Source organism: Balaenoptera borealis (genome assembly GCF_965194805.1).
Source record: "Balaenoptera borealis genome assembly, chromosome: 11".
NCBI classification, from domain to species: Eukaryota; Metazoa; Chordata; class Mammalia; order Artiodactyla; family Balaenopteridae; genus Balaenoptera; species Balaenoptera borealis.
The window spans coordinates 62,100,226-62,125,781 of NC_138868.1; the positions used below are offsets into that span (position 1 = coordinate 62,100,226).

Genomic DNA, 25,556 nt, shown 5'->3' on the forward strand with positions numbered 1-25,556 from the left:
TTACATCTAAAAATCTGAGGACCAAACATGAGAGTTCTTTGTACAACATCATACAACAACTTGAACCTAGGTCCTCCAATTTTCCCCAGGCTTCATGGATCTCAAGGTGGGAAAAGGAATGTCCCTATCTATGGGTATGACTGGAAACAGATCAAAAGAAAAATGGGAAGGTAATTAAATATTTATGGAGCCCTGCTATTTTCTTGGCACGGAAGCAAATAAAGCAAGGAGAGAAAAGAAGAGAACTTGGGGAATAGCAGTATAGCGCCCATCTATGGAACAGTGACAGGATAACAAACCCAGGGTAACCATAATGATATCTAGTGTTTATTAAGTACATCCCATCTTCCTAGAAGTAATGCATTATTTAATCCTTACAACAATCCAATGATGATAATGATAATGATGATGATGATAATAATAACAGTGGCTACCATTTATTAAGCATGTCTTCATATAGGCTGAAAAGTGTTAAGCATTTTATAAACAGTATCTGATTTTATTTATACAACATGATAATGAGCTTGTTCTCCACAGTATAAAAATGAGCAAGCTGAGACTTAGAGCGTATAAATCACATGTCCAAGGTCATACAACCAGTAAATGTAGGAACCACAGTAAAATCCAGGTCATCTGATCAAATAACTTAAGCTTCTAAGTGCATCACTATTCTGGTTCTCAAAAACAGGTTGGTTAAAAATTAACACAAAACCCTTCCTGTATCAACACTCCTGGTCTTTTTAATTTTCCTCAAGAATAAACCAGATCCAAAATAAAAGCCATTATTTTACAAAGAATATTCTAATTGTCTTATCTATTTATGTTGCAAACTATAGTGAATCACAATTTTGGCATTATATCTAGAACTACTACTGGCTGTGGTCATTCAAAAAATCCTGTGTTTTAACACTGGGGAAACAATTTCATAGTCCTTTTGAGTGTAAAGGGAGCTGGGTTTAATGCATGTATATTGAGACGGGAGGGGAGAGAGAGAGAGAAGGGAAAGGGAAATATGATGGAAGGCGGTACTATTTATTCACTGCTTCTAGGATTCTGTAGGAGACCATGCTGTTTAATAATTTCAGCACTATAATTTTAAAAATCAGTAGCTCTGGTAACCAAGTCTATGACTGAAGCATGCTATAAAAAAAGAAACATTGTGTGGTGGCTGGTCCTAGACAAACTGACAAGCTTTGTTCTATCCTTTTGAAACCAAAGGCATTATTTACATACACTCAGCTGTAACACAGAATCCCTTCACTGAAAGAGATTTTTACTTATCTGTATGTAAAAATAGAAATAGTTGAATAAGACCACATATTTTCTTCTTGTGCTAAATTACTGGTGAGAAAAGAAAATCGTAGAAATTCTCTGAATGGTACCGAATGATCTACACTAAAACTTAACTATGTCTCCTTGAGTAGCAACCACTTGACCATCCTTTTCCTTGCCAGCCCCCCATTCCCCCCAAGCAGTAAGGTGCTAGACTCTGTGCTGAAGGACAGCAACACGGGACACTGAAGGGCTTCTTTCCCAGTGGCAGTGGCAGCTGTCAAGGTGATTTAATACCTATTCAAAGGCCATTTTTTGCTTTCCAGTTCTCAAGGATCTAATTTACCTTCAGCTTCTTTCGGGAGGCAGTGGTTCAAATGGGTAGGAAGCATGTTTTTGTAGCAGTACACAGGTATAAACAAAGGTGATAGATGCCTTTATATTCTTGACTTTAGCCACAAGTTTGTAGAAACTGTGCACATTAGAAAACAACAGAAGGTTTAATTTTCCATTTGGATCCCCATAGAGAGCATAGGGTGGTACTTTTTCCAAGGCAGTTTATCACTGACCCATCCATCTGTCCACCCATCCCCTACCTACCCCCAAGAGCAAGCACAGGGCTAGGTGCTTTAGGTGCATACACAGGCACTAGAGCAGAGTAGTAAAGAGTCAGACCTGGGCTTGAATACTGGCTCCACCATGTAGGAGCTGTGTAGATTTAGGGCAGATCTCTTGACTCTTGAGTCTTAGTTTCCTAACTGTAAAAGGGACTCAATAATATTGCCTTATCTCTCATTGAATTAGTGTGGGGATTAAATAAGATAAAGTACCTGACACGTAACCAGCATCTGATAAACAGGAGACTTATTAGGTAGCATCATTCCCATTTTAGGTGTGAGAAAAGTGAAGCTCAGCAGAGGTAAGTGGTTTGTACAAGATCTCAGCTCTAGTAAGTGTTGGAGCCAGGACTGCACGCTAGGAGTATGAAAAACACATGCTCCTTGCAGCACCATGCTTCTCTTTCAATGAGCTCACGGTCTGGGGGGGAAAACAGTCACCTACACTTGGAGTGTCCCACATTCCCTGTAACTGAAGTGCTATGAGAGGAGGGGGCAGAGAGGTGTGGGCCAGGAAAACTCCCGGGAAGATGTGCTTGCACTGGTTCTTGAAAGGCCTTTGAGCATATCTTAGACAGAAATCCTAAGGAGGAGTCTCTACTCAGATTGAAGAAAGGGCCCGGGGAAAAGGCAGGGAGAAATGAAAGGGCAGGGTGCTCTCTGAGGCTGCAGCCCAGGGTCTGTTAGGGGAACCAGTGGGGGCGCTGGGGGCGGAGTCCAGACCAAGATAATCTCCTTTACCTTGTAGGTGATCAGGAGCCACAGATACAGTTTAAATAGATGGATGAACTTAAGAGTTAAAATGGCTGGAAGTGAATCACACTTGAATCTTTTCCATTTTCACTTGGAAACAGAACATCTCTCCCACCAGGCAGGCTCATCTAGCGTTTCCATGCCAACCGATTGCAGATAGGCTAAGCCCTAAGGCAGGGAGTGGTGCAGGGAAAGAAGAGAGAGAAAGAAGAGAGAGCAGGGAAGAGGCCAGGCTCAAAACTGTGGGGGTGGGCTGTAAAAAGAATGGGGGGCAGTGCACTACAGAGGAGGAAGAGGGGATCAGTAAGCACCAGAAACGAGGATTCAGTAAACCTAGTCGTACTTAAATTTATTGCAAAGCCTGGCCATTACCTGCCCCACCCCCTCCACACACAGATGCAGCATTCAAACCAGGGTTTTTTTGAGCTCACTATATACTCTGAACATTTTCAAAGGAACCTCATGCAACTTATGAACTTCTAACCAGTTCATTTCTTATTCACTGGAAATCAAAATAGGAATGTTAGAACTCTGATTCTCAAGAAATCTCGCCAATCTTTTCAACCTGCTTTCCAAAGTTACTTAGTCTTGAACTAGGAAATCTTATTTTTGCTAAGTGTTAGCAAATTATAGCATCAGGTTCAAGGCTGGTTTCCAAATTCTGAATCTGGATGTGATCAAAACTGAAAGCAATCCCAGGAACTGGCCCTCCCATTAGCTGCAGGTTGGCATTAATTAGACTTCCATGCAAGCAATCTAAGACTTTTTAAGCTATTATTCTCAGGTTGAGGAGGAAATAACTAAAGTTAAAAAAAAAAGAAAGAAAGAAAAGAAAAAGAAAAAGAAAAGATTAAATAGTGGTTCTTAATGTTACTGCATACTGGAATCACTAGAGGACCTTTAAAAAAATAATGATGCCCAAGACACATTCTCAGAAATTCTGACTCAATAGGTTTGGGCTGGGGCCTGGGCATCAGGGTTTTTAAAAGCACTTGTGATATTGTGATTTACAGTGAGATTTGGTCTTTGTCCCATTCCTGGCACAGAGCTCCTAAAACGCTTGGAATGTCCCAAGTGGTAAGAGCCATAAAGGTGTCTCCTGCTATTCATAACAAGCCCCTTTCTACCACACCTCAGTTTCTGTTAATGAGCTGGCTTTTAGAAAGTCCCTAAGGGGCTTCCCTGGTGGCGCAGTGGTTGGGAATCTGCCTGCTGATGCGGGGGACACGGGTTCGAGCCCTGGTCTGGGAGGATCCCACGTGCCGCGGAGCAGCTAGGCCCGTGAGCCACAACTGCTGAGCCTGCGCGTCTGGAGCCTGTGCTCCGCAACAAGAGGGGTCACGATAGTGAGAGGCCTGCGCACCGTGATGAAGAGTGGCCCCCGCTTGCCGCAACTAGAGAAAGCCCTAGCACAGAAACGAAGACCCAACATAGCAATCAATCAATCAAACAATCAATCAATCTTTAAAAAAAAAAAAAAAAGAAAGTACCTAAGGATGGAAGCTGCTTACCCAGGGAACCATGCGACTAGAGGGCTGGAGCTTTCAGCTGCACTCCTAACCTCTGAAGAAGGAAGAGAGGCTGCAGGTTGAAATAATCGACAATGGTCAGTGATTTAATCAATGATGCCTAGTAATGAAGCTTCCATAAAAATCCTAAACGATGGAGTTGAGGGAGCTTTCTGGGTTGCTGAAAACATGGAGATGCTGACCACGTGGCCCTCACTGGGAGGGTGGCACTCCTGGAGAGAGCATGGAAGCTCAGTACCTCTTCCCCCATATCTTGACCTAGGTATCTCTTTCACCTGGTTGTTCCTGAGTCTTCTTCTTTTATAATAAAACAGTAATCTACAAAGTAAACTATTTTCCTCAGTTCTATGAGCTGCTCTAGGAAATACTGAATCCGAAGAGATTGAGAGGACTGTCCGAACCTCTGATTTACAGTCAGTTGGTCAGAAACACAGGTAACAATCTGGACTTGTGACTGGCATCTGAAGTGGGGGCAGTCTTGTAGGGCTGAACCCTTAACCTGTAGGATCTGACACTGTCTCCACATAGACAGTGCCAGAACTGACTTAAACTGTAGGACACCCAGCTGGTGTTGGAGAACTGGTCGGTGTGGGGAAAAACCCAGACATCTGGTGTGAGAAGTGAAGTATTCAGTGAGTAGTATAAAGGAAAACAAAAGTTATTTCTTTCAGCTCCCCAGGTGATTCTAACATGCAGCCAAGGTTGGCAAACACTGAGATAAAGAGCATGAAGAGCCAACTAGTGAAACAAACCTACCTTAGAGACTCTTCTTGGCCCTTCCCAGGAGAGAAAGCCGGTGTGAACTGGTCACATTGGGACATGACCTATCCTGGCAGGCGCTCAAGACAGACCAATCTAAATTCCATGTAGGAGGGGGAGGTGGGTTTGGCCATCAGATTTGGACATGCTTTTATTGTTGGTCTCCCCTACAGCAAGGACTGAGTGTATTTATCCTTGTATTCCTTGAATGCACCTTAGTGTCTGGCACATGGACTATCAACAGTTGTTTATAAAATGAATGGAAAGCAGGAGGAGGCACAAGTGAACGAAATGAATGTTAGACCTAATTCTCACCAGACTTCTTTCTTAGCACGTTCAATAAGTCATGGGCATGGGCAACAGAAGCTTTAATGAAAAACAAAATAATACAAAAAATAAACAACTGGACAACCTTTGTAATTTCAGTTGAATTTAACAAATATTTACGGAACTTTTTTCTACTTAGACTCTGTGCTACACTCTAAGAGCCATAGACTAAGCCTTCTAGCAAAGGAGTAAGTTCTAGAAGCACTAGCTGCTGGTTCTACATCGATCTGTGGTTAGTTCACTATTTTAAGAATTCCTTACTTTAATGACGTTTTCATTGGTATAATATGGCTGATTTGGGTTTGTGTGGCTTAAAAAGTGCAGCGAGTAGCACTTTGGATGGGGCTGGAGCAGATCATTCAGCACTTCCTGTGTTTTCAGCAGTGTTTCAAATAAATTCCAAAGAGCATTATTTCCCAAATTTGCTTTATCCCAAGTAGCACATGGAATTCTTGCTTAAATCCTGATTTCTAGGGGATAGGCAAACACTGTCACAGAGGGTCTATAAATCTTCAGAATACCTTATCCTGCAAAGTGCTGACTGCAGTATTTTTACAGGTGAAACGATAAAGTTGGGGGAGGGGAAAGAAAAGGAACTAGGACATAACAAATACTGTGTCTGTTTCATGGCAGACACTTTTTGAAGCAACTGATACTTTTGTTGGATTTAATACTTATAACAACCCTTTAAGTGGATATTATTATTCCTTTCTACATTAGAAATGTGATGCCAAAGGTACTCTCTTCTATAGGTTAATTTTGCCTGTTTTTGAATGTTATACAAATGGAATCACACCGTGGTAGACAGAATAATGGCGCACCCAAAGATGTCCAAGCCCTAATCCCTAAAATCTGTGAATATGTTATTTACATGGCAAAAGAGACCCTGTAGATGTGATGAAGGTTAAGGACACTGAAGTGCCAAGAAATTATCTTGGATTAGCTGGGTGGACCTAATCTAATCCCATGAGTCTTTATAAGTGTTAAAAGTGCAGAACCTTTCCTGGGTAGGTGAGAGAGACGCAAGTGAGAAGTGAACTCGCAGTACTCAGCTTATAATGTGAAGGAAAGGGCCACCAGCCATGGAATGTGGCAGCCTCTAGAAGATGGGAATGCCTCTCAGATGACAGCCAGCAAGAAAGCAAGAATTTAGGTCCTACAACTGTAAGGAAATGAATTTTGCCAACAATCCAAATAAGCAAGAATTAGATCTTCACTTAGAACCTCCAGAAAGCAACGTAGGCTGCTCATACACTGATGTTAGTCTGGTGAGACTGATGGACTTCTAACCTACAGAACAGTAAGAAAATGAATTTGTGTGGTAATTTGTTATGACAGCACAGAAAATTAATATGCGTGTAGTTTATGTGTGTGGCTGGCTTCTTTCACTCAATATTATATTTATAATACTCCTACCTGCTGTTACATGTAGCAGCCACTCATTTTCATTGCTGTTTAATATTTCCTTGTGTAAATATACTACAATTTATTTACCTATTCTATTGTTGATAGACATTTGGGCTATTTCCAGATTAAGGCTATCACAAACAACGCTACTATGAATGTTCTTGTATGTATTTTTGTTGAAAATACATATTTCTATTGTGTATATACCTCGGAATGAACCATAGGGTATAATATGTTCAACAATAGTAAACACTGACAAACAGTCTTCCAGTGTGGTCATACCAACTTACCTCCCATGAGCAATGTACGGGACACTGCCATGAGAGTCTCATACATTTACCAACATATGAAATGAGTGGTCTTTTCAATAATCCTGGTGGGTAGATAGTGGCATTAGGGCTTGAATTTGCATTTTCCTGATGACCAATGAACTGAACACCATTTCACACGTGAACTCACCGTTTACATATCCTCTTTCATGAAATACCTATTCAAGTCTTTTGACCATTTAAAACAATTTGGTCTATTTTTCTTAATAACTCGTGGCAGTTATTTACATATTCTGATTATAAATGCTCTTCCTGATCTCTGTCTTACAAATGTTTTCCTATGCTCTGTTTACACTTTTATTTTATTCATGGTATCTTTTGTGGAACAAAGTTTTTATTTTAATGTAGTTCAATTTATCAATAAGATAAATATCCTTTAGGATTAGGGCATCTTATATAGTATCCTCCCTACGTATCACTGGATTCACTTTGGTAATTAATATTTTATTTTGGATTTTTGATCTTGTGTTTTATAAGAGAGACTGGACTGTAAATTTCTTTTCTTATAGTTACCATGTCATGTTTTGCTATCAAGGAGATGTTAGTATTATAAAAGCTAAGAAGTCTTCTCTCTTTTCTAATTTCTGGAAGGGTTTGTGTAAGATGCTAGGTGATTTACAGACATTATTCTTTATAAAACCTTTTGATTTGTGTACTTATTATCCTCATTTCATAGAAGAAGTTGAGGCCCAGAGGGAGAGGAAATGAACTGCCAGGGTCATGACACAAGAAATAGGTGGCAAAGCCAGGATTCAAATCCAGGTACTTGTGACTCTAAAACTCAGGCTTTTTGCCTATTCCATTCCACTGTGGACTCATGCATGAATGGCTGAGTGAGTTGGTATTCTAGAGGAGTTAGTGTTTCATTCTATGACAGTGCCTAATTACTCCCTGCAGAGAGGAAACACACTGCCAAAGATGACCCAAAAAAAAAAAAAAAATACAGCTTTGCTTTTGGAACCTCTCATAGCTGACCTTTCAAATATCTATTTCCTAGTGCCCCTTCGCTCCCCCCCCCCCAACACACACATTGTCAGATGCTGGAGCAGAGTCTGGATTAAGAATAACATAGAAAAAAAAAACAGATGAAAATAATACTAACTAGCTTTAACTGCATCCTGAGGGCATATCTGATCCACCTCTTCATTCCTTGACAGCATTCTACATAGTTTTTTATAAATAGTAGTCACCCAAGAAAAACTTTAACCCATATCCTTTCCACTATACCATACTTGCTGTAGGTTAATCAAAAGGTCTTGCAATCTTCTCATCCTGTTCATGCCTCTTTGATGAGGATGCTTGGCTGACGAAGGGTATAACCCTATGGTTTAAATTTGAGCCATCAAAACTCCATGTCAAGGGTCCACTCATCAACCGTCTTTAAGGTACTCATTTATTATTGAGGGAGATGCACTATACATTATATTACTATTTTCTAGAGTAAAACTTATATGACTTTCTGTAACAATTATAAGTACCAATAGGAGTGAGGGAGCATAGAGGAAATCAAGCATATCCAAGAAAATGTGGTATTTCCAGAAACCCTGGACATTAAGGTTAAGACCAGGGATCTGGCAACAGACAGAACTAATTTATATTTGTTCTCCTTCTTTGCTGTGCAACTTTGGGCAATAACATGAACTATCTAAACTTGGTTTCATTAACTGTAAAATGGGGGTAATAATGATACTCCCTCATAGATATTATGAGATCTAAATTCTCATCACCATCTTCTTGTCCTCAGGATACCTGAATCCATTACATCATCAAGGACTCATAAGAAGATCTGAGTGTGTTGTGGGGGTGGGCATAGAATGGGGGCATCCATTTATGAGGGAAGGGGCAGAAACAGGGAATTTTAGGAATAGAGAAAAGTGTTATAATCTTATAAAGGGCCAACACTGGGGTTCATTCAACACAGGCCTTTTAGAAATAGGGAAACTCTCTGCTGACCTGGATTCACAGCAACCAGAAACGCAGAAACCCCTTCCTGATGACTAACTCAGAGCCCTCCTTAACAGGAAGAGAGGGATGAAACAGTTGAGAAACCACAGGAACTGGTTAAGAGCTTTGTCTGGAGAGTAAGAACTACAAAGTTAATTTACATGAGAATATATATTTATGTGACAGAGGTCACTAGAAGCTACCAAATATCCTGTTTGTTGTAAAGTTCTATTCAGTTCACATTGCATTTTCTCATTATTTTACCCATGAATCAGACTTTTTTTTTTAACGTGTGGGATCCATCATCTGAAAGGCCAAATCTGCATTTTTAAGAAAATTAAGGGGGAGTTCCCTGGTGGTCTACTGGGTAGGATTCGGCGCTTTCACTGCCGTGGCCCGGGTTCAATCCCTGGTTGGGGAACTGAGATCCCATCCCACAAGCCACACCGCATGGCCAAAAAAAATTAAAAAATAAAAATAAAAATAGAAGCATGTACAAGATGTAATCTGAAGAAAATTAAGGGGAATAGTATATGAAGTAAGCCATCTGTTCTGAAACAATACAGTTATACAATGTTTTAAAATACAGTGGAAGACACTAGAATGTGATGATACCTTTTAAGAGTCCGTTTTTAAAATAAAGGATGCCATAATGTAAAATACATGAAAGTACAATTTAAAAAATAATAAAAATACAATTTTGATAATGGAAATTCCTTTTTAACAATCATCACCAAAAAGCATCAGTTTACCATAGAGGATGTTCACCAGCAATAGTCTGGGCTTCCTACTTATTGAGAAAATGGTATAAAAAATGAAGAAAATACATGAGGAATAAGAAAATCTAAAAGATGGCTTTCTTCATCAAGGAAGGACAAAGGTAAAAAGCCATCTCAGGCATTTTATAATCACTTAGAACCAAAAAATTCAGGGTTAAGAATTTAAACAAGTTAGCTATCACAATGTTTGCCTTAATTTTTTTAGCTACAAGATAGGATTATGTGGATAGTAGAAAGATGGAGATGCATCTAGTGAGGTTTATAAAATTATAAATTTTAAAATTTGGAGTACTTTTCCTGATGCTTATATTTTGTTCCCATTATTCTGACATTAAAATGGCCTTTCTTATATAAAATGATGGCAATAATAAAGAGCGATCAATTTAAAATATAATTTGTATGTGGGTTTATTATTTTTAGACTTCTTACTTGGTGAAATTAAGTTGTCAATCCCATGTCAGGCCCCTGATTTTTTAAATTCTAATGTTGGTCAGGGAAATCTACAAGTCTTGCAGCCTCTGCATGTAGGAAATCACACATGGAAAGGACACCAACACCCAACAGGTTCCAGTGATTTCCAAAGTCCTTTGAGGCACTTTTATATATTTTCTGAAAAATTTAGACCTGAGGAGCAAGGAGAAGGGGTAGTAACTTTTGCAGAACAGGAAGACTGTTTTGCAGAACAGTGTACTGCAGGTGCTAACTAAATGTGAAAAAATGACACCACTTAACTTTTGAAAGATTTCCTACAGTGGAGAGTGATGACTAAAAGTAGGCCGCTGAAAGCTCAGAGCAAGTGGAATTTCAAGGTCCTCAAGCACTAAGAGGGCTGAAAGATAGTGTTTCCACAGATCCCAAAAGCAGAGGTATGGATACTTTATACAAAGTACTCTTTTAGGTAAAAGACAAAGCTTGGCTCCTTGAAAATGTTCCCAATGCTGATATGGTGTTTCTTACACTTGCTGCACTATTTACTAAGGGAAACACACATGCCTTCAGCTTTGAGCGAACTGTCCTAAGCCAGGTGTTAGCAGGACTGGCATCACGGGTGTGGGCCTGCGTGTTTGCAGAGTCCCGCACTTAGTATTATGCTCTGCTCTCACTGTCTTTACATTCTAATTTTGAATGTGGAGCCCCATTTTCACTTTGCACTGGGCCCCACAAATTGTGTAGCTGACTGTGGGTCTCAGGCTGCATGTTCCCCCAAGTTCAGGGCACAACATATGACAGGCACTTCAATTGTGTTCTTTGATGTGGGGCTTTATCTGGCTAGGGCTACGCAGGCTGCAGAATCTGCTGGTAGAAGAGGGGCAGAGAATTTGTTCACACTGTTGTCATGGCCGCAGCTCAGGGGGTCTCGCTCAATTTAACCACAAATCCGCATGCTCTGGGCATCTTCAAACTAGAGTACAGGATCTAAGGTGACTATGATATTCATTCAGCTGTCCATTGGACATTTAACAATGCATAAGTAGTTCTATAGAAATCATGCGGTGTGTTATGTGGCAGTAAATGAAACAGGAGGCAAACATTAGACAAAGATACATGTGAGTTGTGGGTTCACACACCTTTAAAGAGAGTGGACTGAGGCAAGGGCTTGGTACTACTCTATGCTTGGAGAAAGGAGTAGATAGTTCAATACTTTGAGCCACAGACTGCTTATCTGAAAACTGTGGGAAAACAATACCTACTTAACAGATATTTTAAATCAAATCAAATCAAATTTATGAAAGCCTTTCAATAAAGCCGCATGGCACCATAGGTAGGGGCAGAGGACAGCTGGCTTAGGTTCTAGGCCCAGCTTAGCCTCTTATGGGTAAACTTCAAACCTGGTCTCCATTTTCTCTTCTTTATAGTGGGGCTAAAGCTAGCACCTATCTCTTGGGGGGACGGGGGCTGTGAGAATTATATAAGATAATCCATATAAGGTGCTTAGCAAACTGCCTGGCATAGAATAGGATGCAACTATAATTAGCTGTTTATTATTAGGAAGTATTTTAGAAGAACTTGTGGATGTTTATTATTGTTTCTGTTCTTACTGATTTCCAATAAAAAGGAAAATGGATTTGAAGTCTTAACCTATATTAAATACGGCATTTGTCTAGCTAAATGAGTTTTAAAAAAAACATAGTTTGAGACAATTATCACTACTGAACAGGACGGTTTATTCATCCGACCAGGAAGAGACAAGGACCTCTGTTAGGCAGGGAACCATTTGCAAGCCATGAGGTAATTAGGTAAAATTTTAATTAAAAGTTAAATGCTCTCCAATCTAGCAACATCCATAATTCATCCACTTGATGGATTCAGCAGTTACCGTATGCCAGACCGTGCAGATACAGACTGTAACTGGGCAAATCTCCATTTGAGAGGTGCTCACCATCCGGTGCAGGGGACAGGTGAGTCAAGAGGCGGGCAGTGGAGAGGGTGTGAAGGTTAGAAGAGAGTTTACATGGGGCAGAGGAACACAGAGGAGCACGTGCTTAACTCAACCAGCATCTACGAGTCACTGGTGATTCTCCCAGTACCATCATGTTTAACCTTCATGTTCAATTGATATCAATTCAAATATCAATTTGAATTGATATTCAAAAAGTTCGTTCAGTAAGTACTTAAAGATTTCCTATAATGTGTCTGGCTCTGTTTCAAATGCTGAGATGAAAGGACCAATGTCCTAAGTTTATTCCCTTGTTCCTAACCTAATCTCATGATTTAGGGTGGAGAGTCCCTCAATTTTTCCATGCCCTCATCTCTCACCTGTTCTCTCCTGTGAACATTCTGTGTTGTGCCTTTTATTGTTCTGCCCTCTTTTGTAGCTAGAGCTGTTCAGATTGTTCTTGGAAGTAGGAATTTTGGGCTAACAGGCTAAAGTACCTCCTCTGGAGATGTGAAATTTCTGGAAATATGATTATCATGGGGTGGGGGTGAGGATCAGAACCCAGGCTGGTAGTGATTCTTGAGTGCCTTCAGGGCAGAAAAGATGCCCTATTAATCTTTTTATTCCCCAGGGCATAGTATAGCATAAGGTGGATGGTTGTGGCTCTGAAACAGTTTTCTGGATGAATGAGTGAGTGAGCAAGTGAATGAATGAGGGTCTGCCATTAATAAAAATGATATCTGATTCTAGATCTTGGGATAGAGGGATAGATAAAAAAAAATGTGATGGTCAGTGGTAGGGTCGTCCATGGTACTATTGTCCCTCTTCCAATAGAAATCTAAAATTTAAAAACCTTTTAAAATCGGGGCCAGCCTATGACTTTAGGTGAAGGAGAAACCTCCTCCAGATCCCCAATGACTCCTCCTCCTTTCTATTTCTGGCACAAAATTAGCTGCCTGAAGACAAAGCCTTTTGTTCCACAATTAAGGATGCAATTAAAAATGCAAATGCCTGAAAGAGTGCACATAATGCTAATGAGTCTCAAAGTATAAATGAAGAATCAAAATCTAATCCACTTGAAAGGAGGCACCAGCTTAGGACGCAGGGTCTGAGCAATGGAAGGGGTAAAGGTCCTCCCCTTTACCTAACGGGCCCATCTGGCAGGCTCTTTCATAGACTTAGTTTAACTTAATCCTAACAAGCCTGTGAACCAGGTATTATGTCCATTTTGTAAACGAGAAACTCAAGTTTCAGCAATTGAGCAACTGTGAAGTCTGGACCAGATGCCAGGTCTACCTTGAGGAAGTCAGTATAAAGCATAAACCAAACAGAAGGTCTATCAATATGAATGTAACCTCTGCCCCTACAGGATTAACTTCTTCCTCACTGTACTGCAGTACCGTGGGCATGGGCTCCAGTGAGAGACACCCCTGGGTAGAGAATATGGCTTGGCCACGTAGCACCATGTATAGGTTATTTTTCCTTCTACAAGGTTCCTCCTCTGTAGAATGGGGATAATAATCATAATTATGTCATAGCACTGTTATAAGGTTTAAGGTTTAAATGAAGTCAGGAGTAAAGCACTGGTACACAAGCTCTGGCCTCTCAGTGTGGTTCCAGCTGCCTATCCTGACTTTGCAATGCCCTCTCCAGATCTCTCTGGCTTCCCAAGTCTAGACTATCTCCAGACTTTCTGCCTCATTTTGTTAAACTGTTTCAGGTACCTGGTCATGTCTCCCCCAATAAGATTTTAAGAGAGATAAGAAACTCTGAATCCAAGGTGCTACAATACATTGTATTTCTGAAAGAATAAATGATAATTTTGCCAAATAAGAATATATGAGTGAGTGAATGAATGGCAGGCAGTAAAAATGCCATTGTAGGCCAGCCCTGTGCCAAGCACTGGGCAGGGAATGCACACAGGATTGAGACATGTCCTCTGGGGACAGCTGCTGAGAGCATGTTGGTCCAAGGTTGGAAGGGAAGAAGGTAAAAACCTGACTTATAATAAAGTTCACAGATTTCATGGCTTTGCCTTAAATGACCTGGAGAAATCCATAGCCAAGTGAAGTTGGAAGCAGCTTTGCACTGGAGCAAAGTTCCCTGACTGGCTTTATTCCACATTCTTCCTTTGCATCCCCAGGTTACTGACCAGCAGTACAGTGGGAGAAGGAAGTAGAGTGGGAGGATGTGTTACTGTTTAAAGAAGAAGAAGAAAAAAGACCAGGGTCTCTTACTTATATGATGATGTTGCTTTCCCCTCCCACCAAAATCAATCAGGTAAGAACATCTTTCCTCTAGAATGAAAACCCATCAGGATAAAGAATCCTGGGTGAGATTTGTTTGCTCAAGACTTGCTTCAATGTAACTCCCAGTCCTATGTCCCTAGAACAGGAAGATTAAGGGTGCTGAGAACGAGAAAATGGATGAAGTTCACCCTAAACCCAGCCCCTACCCCAAGTCCTCTTGCTAAGAGGGTACAGGCTGTGTGTCATGGTCTAAATGTATTATTGAATTAGGCCTCAGTTGAAAGAGGGTCACAGAGTTCAGCAGGCAAATGAAGCAGCCTGAAAGGCCCTGCAGAGCCCGATGTGTCCTGGAAATCCCAGTACCAGTAGGTAGTTCCTGCGTCCTCAGGACACAGCCAGACTCCACACGCTTGGTATTGGGTTTCCGTAGGACTGACTGCTCAAAGGTCTTGGCTTATCTTCTAATTTTTTTCTTTCACATCTGTATAGGAAAGAGAGTCTAGGAATTAATTCATCCAACAAATATTTACTAAGGAGACTTCCTTATGCCAAGCACTGTGGCATAAGGCACTAAGGATATAATAAAATTAAGACATTAACTGGGATTTGCAGGTCCAGTATTGATGGTATTGCCATTTCAAGGAGCTTTCCCATGAAGCTGTAATAAAGACCAGAGTGATCACTATTTTAATAGCTGAGTTTTAAATACCAGTGGCCTTCTGGGTAGATTTCATTGTAGGAAGCCTTATAGGCATAATGTAAAGATTAAAATAGGTTAATAAGTGCAAGGCATATAACACATGAGGTATCATAAAAGGACAGCTACAATAATGATCTGCATACTACTTGAATTGCCTGCAGATATGGACAGTGAGAATCCTGAGGGAAGGAGGTCTGTGCTCTTACTCATCTCTGTATCCTTAGCATCTACGGCAGACTGGTATATTGTAGGTAAGTACGTGAAACCATGTTTGTTGAATGAAAGAATCAATGCCCTGATGAATCTATGTGTAAAAACATTATGTTAAACAATGGGGCAGGAGGCAGACCTCAGCATTTGTTATATTATATAGCCTTTGAAGCAAAAACTGTCAAGGAAAGTAGAAAGTTTGAGTTACCAGTTTAAAATGTGGACTTAGAACCACTGTAAAAAGAGGTAAATCCTTCAAATTCAGAACAGAAAACCATGAACAGGGGGCTTAGAGCAGCTGAAGAATGCAGAGGAAAAATGCAAGAAATTACGAGGTTAGGGACGCTGATAACACCCATGAGGAAGTGGAAGGGCCACGTGTAAGCAAAGCAACCCTTTCTTCTTAGCTGTGTCTCCAACTGAATTCTTTTTAGATTCTGCCTCTGGACAGACCCTTGTGGGGGATGAGAAATGCCTGATGAGTTGACAGAGCTGGGCACTCTGGAGCCATAGAATCCTGGCCTTTCCCTTTGGCTTCCATGGGGTCCAGAGGACTGAAAACATAAAAGGTCTCCAGGAAGTCTATCCTCTTTCCCTTGATGAAGGAAAGCCAAGGCACAGGGAGACTCACCCACTGCTGAGAAAAGTGTCTCGTTCACAAACAATTCTACAGTCTCTCTGTCCTGCAGGGGACAGGTTGCCTTTCTAATAAATGATAAATACCACTGACATTAATCAACTGCTTCGTATGCGCCAGGTATTTAAATTCACCATTTTACTTAATCCTCACAACCACTTTGTGGTATCTTATTACTAATTTCACAGATAAAGATGCTAAGGCCAGAGAGACTGACTTGTCCAAGATCACTGAGCTAGTAAGTGGCAGAACCAAGACTCCAATGTTTGTCTGTCCAGCACAATCCAGCAACCGTGCTCTTAAATAAGCACTGTTCTCTACTGCCTCACACACAGGACCTGAATGTCTAGCTCATGTCCAGTCCCGTTCTGTGAGCTTGGGGGCAAATATTTAACTTCTCTGAGTCTCACTTTCTTCACCTGTAAAATAGAGGAAATATCCCCTGATTCTTCGAGGTGTTGCGAGAATCATACGGGGAAATATACGCCAAACACTAACATAATGGGTGACCCACAGAAGATGCCTGACAAACATTTCCCTCCACTTCTACTTCCTCATCTATGCCAGGGAGAACCGCCTTCCAAGTTGGCTAGAACACCAAGGGTCTGGGGATCCCAGAGATGCTAACTATAACGCAGTGAAGATGAGTTCTCCTGCCTGCGTACTGTGTCATCTGCCTGGACTGCTCCTCCTTGTTTACTCCATCTGCAAGCTGTAGATCACAACCCATTAGTGAGTTATTAAATCAAGTTAATGAGTTGTGACCTCCACTTTTTAAAAAAAGAGCAAGACAGAATGGAAAATAGCAAAGTTTACTGTACATAAAACGTATACTTTAATGAAATTTTTCTTTCAGCTTTACGTGCATATGTATTTACCGGGTCATGATGAATAATGTATTTCTTACTTTGAGTAAAAAGGTTTGAAGGCCTCTGGATTAACTCATATAAAATCTTCAAGAATCAATTCAGATATCCTTATATAAGGCAGCAGTAAAGGTTCTCGGCCTTTCTAGAGCTAACTTTTCACACCACACTGCACTGTGATTGTCTTCCCCTCATCTGTCGCCCCCACTAGATGTGAGTTCCTTGGGGACACGAAACATGACTTCTACTGCTGGGTCCTCAATGTCCATTATAGGTCCTGGCACAGAATATACACTCAAAAAATGCTTGACGAATGCATAAATAAATTATAGTAACTGACTAAACATAAATTCACAAAATGCTCCAAATATGAAGCAAACAAACAAACAAAACCCAAATTCACAACAGAAAGCTTATTCACTTAACCCTCAAAATCGATACCTTTTATTAACAAATGAACATGGGCCAAGTTTCTCTTTTATATTCTTTCCTGGGACCTTTTACTCCCCATTGGTGGACTTACCTGCTTTTCTTTCTTCCCCTCTCCATTCTCCCAGTGTCCTGGGTGCTCTTGCTCTCTTTTATCAGAAGAAAGGATCTCTCTTTAGCCATTTGCACTTCTGTGTGAATTTAATCCCCTTTATCTCTGACCTTTCTTCATAGCTTTTAGATATAAAGGTGCATTCCTATTAGTAGCAGGAAAAGCCTTGTTCTGCTATAGGAATGCATTTAACAACCGATGAGAAGAAGGGGAGTGCATATTTTAGAGGTAGGGAGACCTCAACCTGCCCATATGGGGAGCCCCAAAGTACATGCAACGAAACCCGAAACCCGTATTCCAGTGGTTCAGGAGCCCAAGTGAATCTATGGCTGAAGAACTGATAATGTACTTGTGGAGCATTTTGAAAAATATTTTATTCAAATTTTTAATATTTTATTTACTTTTAAGGTTCTACAACTACATATGTTTCACAATGCAGGAAATACACAATACGCATAGATCATTAAATCAAATAGATGCAAATCACTAGCATACAACATGTACAGTATTATCATTAGCGACAATCAACTCCATTTGCATGGCACTACCAAAGCACTTCAAGCACCTTACAAAAAAGATTAAAAGAAGGAAAATGATTACAACTAGATTGGTAAATAGAGAGGGTTGGCTCAAGTTTACAACACCGCCTGGCTCAGATGTGCTAGTTCCCTCCCTCTGTCTTCCACACTGTCAGGCAAATAAATCGCCATCACCAGGGAGGACCACTGCTAGTAGGGGAATGAGGCCAACTTCTGCGCGATCCTGAGAAGACGCACTCACTGTCTTGGACACGGTCAGCGCAGGGCTGATGTTGGGAGTGTGAGGTGTGAGAGAGAGAGTGTGTGTGCGTGTGCATGTGTTGTGTACATAGGGAAGAGGAGGTAACTCCAAGGGAAAGGGTGGTTTTGTGGTGCAAACAAATGTTCTACTAAGTCAGCTAAATTGTTTACTACAGAACAAAGAAGCTGCTTGCTTTCTGGTTTAGGTTTCAGCTTCATGGAAAAATATGAATAGTACTAAAGAAATCCCCTATGAAATCCCTATAGTACAGTTTATCCTGCGTAAAAACCCCAAAGAGGTTTCTGTTTGAATTTCTCCTCTCAACTAATCTACTCCTTAATCCAAGAGTCGGCCACTGTGCTGACGGAAGCACACTGGGATTCATAGCCAAAGTGCATTCAACAGCTGATACGCATAAGCTGAGCCCTGGGCAGGTGGAGTGATGTGGCACTGGGAGGCAGGACATCTAACTCTGCCACCAAATGGCTGTGGGGTCCTGGGCAAATCCCTTCCCCCTCGGGGCCTCAGTTTCCCCTTCTGCAAATTCAACAGTGGGCCTGGTGATAGCTAAGGTTCCAGCCCTAGAATTACATAAAGCTGAGCAGAATAAAGAGAATAATACTCCAGGGGGTCATTCTCAGATTAAAGAGACATGCTCACCATCTGATGTTTATATAATCAGAGAAATTCTGCTACTGATTTATTCTGAGACAGCAACTAGTTGACTTTCTAAAATAAGCACAATTAACTGGCACTAGTTCTATTCAAGCGATCTGGATGAAACAAGCATATCTATGAAAATCCCATAGCTAAAACTGGTGTAAAACAAACAAACAAACAAACATACTGAATCATTTTTAGTAAGAATCCCCTTTAGGCCTTGCCATTTCATTTCATTTTATTAATTAATGAAATTAATTAATTAATTTAAATTAATTTATCACATTGCATGAGAACAAGGCCAGGGGATCTTGTAAGTTCTTTCCCTCTGATTTTACTCTATTCATGGTCCATATCTTTTTCAATTCTATGCCTCTAAAAGTCATTTAGATACTGAGGTCGGCCCTCTACAAGACACTTCTGGTATCTTGTGAAGAAATAATTTGGGAAATTTCCCATGAAGTGTCAGCTATTTTCGAGCCTCATTTAAAAGTAGTTCCTCCTTTCAATATGACCTCCAACTATTAGAATGTTAACAAGGTAACATTCTTTATTACCTTAAGTCTTCATCTCTTTTGTATGTTATAGTTTTATTTACCATTTTAGAGAATAAAGGTCTGATTCTGAGTAACACTACTATTTCAAATAAGTCTATTAGTCTTATATAATAGCATCAGAGCACTTCATTTAATTTTCCTAATCCTCCACAACTTAATTAAAAGGACTAAGCTATTACCAGTATATTTTTGGCAAACTCCTTCCAGTACATTGACATTTTTATGCATTCTATTTTTTAACAAGATACCAACAATATGGTAATGTTTCCTTCCAGTTTTATTCTATATAACCATTCCATTTTTATTAGCTGATTTATCTCTAACCTACTAACCTAATTGGCTTTTCCTAATTTGCTACCCAAGACTAAAACATTTCAAGATTAGAAAATATTTTATATCACAAAGAATAGCAATACAACACAAGTAAGGAGAACAGAAACAGCTACTTTCCATCATATTTGTGACGTCACTACAAGACATGTTCTAGGGTGGTCCTCAATAGTTCCTTTCACAGATTACACAGAAATGTATCAAAATTATCTTCCAAAATGCAGTTGAACAAATTTGGGACATTGATATTCTGGGGTTTTTTTATTTTAAATCTCAGGACTTCTGAGGTACTGGAACTCCCTGGAATAAGAAGGGACTCTATGCTTGTCAGAGAGGCCAGCAAATCAAGGCCTTCGAGAACCTGCCGCCTTCTGGAATCCTGCTCCCTTCTTGGCCCTGCTGTGCCTACCTAATACACACAAAAGATAACTTTATAGCCAAAGTGGAACCAACAGGACAAGTCAATCCAAGTACATAAATTAATGTCTATAACATGCACCTCATGTCAAGAAAAGACAGTGAAATTTCAGATCAGGAGGATATGACCCTAGGTGGGAGTCAGACCAGATCCTGAGGGAGAGAGAATACAGTAAGGATGGGCATGGTTCCTCCACTGATACCTGGATTCATCTGCACCATTAACTGGACATCACTCTCCCCCTTTGGCTGTTAATACTTACATTATTATTATTGTAAGTCATCATTCTTCTTAGTTGAATGATAGTGGAATGAGGAATAGTTTCCAATTGGAATTAGGAAGATTTTCCTAGATTTTATGAAAAACTAGGAATTAATCCTTTAATATGACATAAAATCCTCAGAGAAATATGATGAATTATTATTATTATTATTTTTTTTTTTTAAAGAATCAATTTTATTTATTTTTGGTTGTGTTGGGTTTTCATTGCTGCGCACGGGCTTTCTCTAGTTGCGGCGAGCAGGAGCTACTCTTCGTTGCAATGCGTGGGCTTCTCATTGCGGTGGCTTCTCTTGTTATGGAGCACTGGCTCTAGGCGTGCGGGCTTCAGTAGTTGTGGCACGTGGGCTCAGTAGTTGTGGCTCGCGGGCTCTAGAGCGCAGGCTCAGTACTTGTGGCGCACAGGCTTAGTTGCTCCGCGGCATGTGGGATCTTCCCGGACCAGGGCTTGAACCCGTGTCCCCTGCATTGGCAGGTGGATTCTTAACCACTGCGTCACCAGGGAAGTCCGTGGTGAATTATTTTTAAGAAAGAACTGGATACTTCAAATTCACTGAGTTTTTACAGTTTGCAAGTGTACAGTTTTCTGGGGTTTTTTTTCAAGTGTAGTCAGCACTGATGAAGTATATTTTGGGAGGAATATAGAAGGCTTATGCTAAGAGGTGCATGTTACAGTTGAGTGATGATGGATCTTACTCAAGAGTTAACTATAGGGATGAAAGACCACAAGGCATTTCAAGTTCAATCAATCATCTTTTTTCTGGTAAATTAATGAGTTTTGTCAGGCAAGGAACAAGTAACTTTTGTGGTTTGAGAATCAACTGGTAATGAGATGCCACAGAAGAAAGTCATTCTACCAAAACTTTAAGAAAAAAACCACATAGCTCTTTGAGAGAGTACTTCTGATTTCCAATCAATACACCAAAGTTAATGCATAGATGTCAAGCAGGCCAGGAAGCAATATGAGAATATTTTCTTCCCATATTGATGGTAAGCAAATGTCCAGGGCTTTGGCCCACATATTCAATTTAAGATGTATCAGAACTGAAAATATTTCTTCTCATTATTTTTACTACAACCTATGCTAAGAACTTTACCCTGGATCACAGCATGGTCAAAGAACTTGTTAAAAGCAGGGGCCTTTAACTAATTTAACATAACTAATGACATTTCAAAAATTTCTTCAGAATGGTTAAACTTAAGGTCTTACAGTGGTGTACTGACGAGCGTAGGTTAATCAAGAACACGTGTCCCGTTGCTATAAGGCATCACCTTTGTCTCCCCAAGCTGATGGCTCACAAGTACAGATCACAGTAAGAAATACACTGTTGCCTACCTGACATAGAGAGAGCGTTTCTGATTGGTTCGCAGGGACCCGGACCCGGAGCTCATGCTGTGGTTCATCATCTGCTCTCGTAGGTCATGGATTTTGGCCTCAAATCGAGCGTAATCTGGGAATGGAAACGGAGGTGGCAAATTTGGTTCTGTGCCTTCAGCAAGTTAGAAATACTGCACACTCAAGGCAACCCTTCGTCCCTGTTGTTGGTCCCTTTGCCAAGCCATGGGGAGATGCACAATGCAAGAATGGAGGAACACAGAAGGTTCACTTTCATATTATTTATTTGGAGACATTCACAAGAGGGAAAGAACAAACCAGTTACTTCCCAAAAGGTAACTCAAAAACATACCACCACCAAATCCCAATATATGAAAAGTCCATGGGGGAGGAGGTGGGTGTTTTTATAAATGCGCTACACAAGGTATCCTTGTTGGTGACGGACATGTTTCCTGTCTTGACTGTGGTCATGGATACAGGTACTTGCACGTGTGATAAAATGGCACAGAACTCACTACACACACACACACACACACACACACACATACAAATGATTACAAGTAAAGCTGGGAAAACTGGAATAAATTTGATGGATTATGTCTATGTCAACATCCTGCTTGTGATAGCATGCTACAGATTTCTAAAATGTTACCACTGGGAAAAACTGAGTAAAAGGTACATAGGATTTCCCTGTATTGTTTATTACAACTGCATGTGAATCTATAATTATCTCTAAATAATAGGCTTAATTTAGAAATGAGAGGGTAAAAAACCCCAAAAGTTCATGGGATTACCAATAGTATAGGGGCTGAGGTGAGTCTCTAGTTACCCTCAGCCAGACAGACCAGAGTATCAAGTGTTTGGTGATGAACTGTGTAAAAAACGCCATTTAATTTTGCTAAGTTTTTTTTCCCCCTGGGGGGCTCTTAGAAGCTGATTACTTGGGATCATACCTCAACTTTGCCTTATAGCTTTAATATAAAACATCACATGCCAAACTTCATCAATTCTAACACACACAATATATTTAAATCAGCTTCTCAGGAGATCAGGGTTAGAAAATAGTAAATCTATTTTAGAAACATTCAAAGAAAAAATATATGGGTCTAAAAAAATCAAGGAAATATAATTATTAAAATACGCTATATCATCACAGGAAAAAATTTTTCACCATATCAATCCAATAAAAATAAAGAAAGAAAAATAGGTTTTAAGACACTTAGTAAAACAATGAGCATAGAAAAAGAAATGGCTTTTGAAGTTTCCGTGTTCTTGATCCCAACTTGGTCTGTCACCTCCCTGGCACAACTGTGTCTTGCTTTCGGAGAATTTAAAGTATGAAGAATTTTCACAGAGGTCCTCAATACATTTCAGAAAACAATGTGATTTTCAATTCAATTTATTCATAACTTTTCACAAAAACAAGAATGACTAAATGAATATAATACAATATGATCTACTTACAGTGTACTTCAAATTTTTTATAATAAAAAGTTCCAAAAAATTAAATTTAAATTCAATTTACTGAATATCTGTTGGCTGTTGTGGCATGGAATTTCATAAAGAAAATGATTTGACCTTGGTTTTCAATGATAGACAACAATAAATTCTGAATGTTAAATATTTTTAAAGTTTAGTGCTCTACAGACAACACTAACTGACGGGAAATTTCTGGTGCTTAGGCGAAGTCTGATATTACCTAGATTTGGAAGACTTCCTGTTCAAAACTTCTCTTTGAATAATTGAGTCCTAAATGTTTAAATAAGCAGAATACCTATTTAACCTAAAATCTATTAACCATAATTTAAGATATTTATTTCATTTCATTCTAGCAGAGAGAGAAAACATTTACAACCATAAATATGATGCTATATGCAGATTTAAATCATTCTGAGCAAGTCATATTTTCTTGCCATCCTATTAATATCCAATTAATATTTATTGCCAGCCACATGGCAGATGCCGTGCTCAGGGCTTCATAGGCGTTATTTCATTTCTTATTTACATTACAAAACGAAGTCCATGGATGTTATAAAAATGTGAACCATATAGAAAAACACAGAATAAAAAATGAGAGGTCCCCACCCCCCCTTCTTCTCTCTCACTGCTGTCCTTCCCTGTAGCATAGCCTATAGGTACATAGCTGGGGGGTGCTGGACTTCCGCAGACATTTCTCAATTCATTTGAATATATACATACTCCCCCACACATATGAGATCTTAATTATATATTATGCTAATGTTTTTTCCTCCCTTTTTAACAGTGTAACTTGGATCTTTTCCTACCCTCTCTCAAATAATAAGTATCATGTTTCTTAATACCCTTAATTACATTCCACAGTTTAGACTATAATTTATTTAACAATTCCCATATGACAGCCTTTGGTGTCAGACAGGGATCTTGGTGTACGTGAGCACATTCATGGCAGGTCTGTACAGCACAACAGCATGAGTACCAGTCAAAGCTTTGCACAGAGTCACACAGCCCCCATTAGCATTTTTTGGAGAAAATAATCTAGAGCTGGAACTCTCCGTTCCTTCTGAGCCATGCTCCACACTGTCACCAGCTAAACACCACGCATCGCCCCTAAGAATCACTGAATCTGCCGTCTGTTCCCAGGACAACCCCTTTACCATTCGATGACTTTATTATCATGACAAAAACCTGAAATCCCACCTCCAACCATCCCCCCCCCCACCAAAACACCTAATTCAGTGCCAGTCCTTGACTACATACGGCCACTTGGCTACTTTACTGTACTTATCACACCAAACTGCAGTCCTTTGCATCATTGCTCACCTTCCCCATTAGACTGAGCTCACCAAGGCTTTCCCTGTTCCTAACCTAGTGTCTGGTATGCAGGAGGCATTTAATAATAGGTGCTCAATAAACATTTTCTGAATGAATGAATGAATAAATAATGAATGAGGAAGTGAGCAGAACTGAAATGAATTCAGTTCTAAAATGCCTGTAGGACTGAAATTGCCTGTTTTCAATATTAAGGTTTTTTTTTTAAATGAAGAAAAACAAGATGCTTCTCCTCTAGGACTTTTTTTTTCAAGGCTAATTATTCTGCCTAATTTCAAGGCTTTACTTCTGTCTAATTACGGCCACTCCCAAATCCCACTGTTATTTTTACTATTCTCTTGGCAGTCTCTACGCTCTCCCCGTCTCAGCCATGTCATACATTTTGGAAACAGTTTTCTGATACTTAACTTGTACGCGATCAGCACTTTATTCGGCTCTTCCTGTGTTCTCCTTACTGTATGGCTCATTAGATCCCCAAAATGTTTTCTACCATCCTTTTGAAATGTTTATTCTACATCGTATTCTATGGTGTTTACATTCCCCACTATGGATGGGGAGGTATTATATTGTGTGTTGTATTGTATTGTATTGTATTTGTCTTCATTGGAATCCATCTTGTTCTCAACTTCTCCACTTTGACAATCATGTTAAACACAAATCCTGTATTCAGAAGTGTTTATCCCTCTTTGCTTCTTTTTGAAAAATAAAGCTTTACAAGTAATTTCATCAAAGCAAAAACAGTAAGATCTGAGTTTACAAATATAAATGGTGTGTGTGTATGCATGTGTGAGAGAGAGACAGAGACAGAGAGGAGAGGGGCTATGTCTCCAGCCTCTCATAGATAAACAAGTTTAAAGTTAGAAATGGTCTAGAAATAAACAAGAAAGTAGATACATAAATTGTGAAGTATGCCTTCTTTATGTTTTACAATAGTATTAAAAACTACATTTTCAACAAGTTAAAAATCTAACACTACCACGTCCATTTAATCTTAATTCCCTCTTCTTTCCCCAAATGTTTCATTCACATCCATGCCCTCCCCTTTGGGATATTTTCCAATAAATTCCTAACACTCAGGAGAACATTCTAATG

At 39.8% G+C, this 25,556-nt stretch overlaps 1 protein-coding gene and 1 long non-coding RNA gene across 23 annotated transcripts in view; one reads left to right on the top strand and one right to left on the bottom strand.

Moving 5' to 3' along the window:
* LOC309606391 overlaps positions 1–25,556 on the top strand; it is a 190,886-nt gene that overhangs the window by 158,492 nt on the left and 6,838 nt on the right. The window lies entirely within an intron of this gene.
* DLG2 (discs large MAGUK scaffold protein 2) overlaps positions 1–25,556 on the bottom strand; it is a 2,068,078-nt gene that overhangs the window by 126,816 nt on the left and 1,915,706 nt on the right. For all 22 annotated transcript variants that reach the window (XM_082343299.1, XM_082343288.1, XM_082343300.1 and 19 more), the window contains one exon: positions 21,657–21,771. In XM_082343299.1, the coding sequence (XP_082199425.1) occupies positions 21,657–21,771 (115 nt within the window). The remainder of the gene's footprint in view (positions 1–21,656; positions 21,772–25,556) is intronic.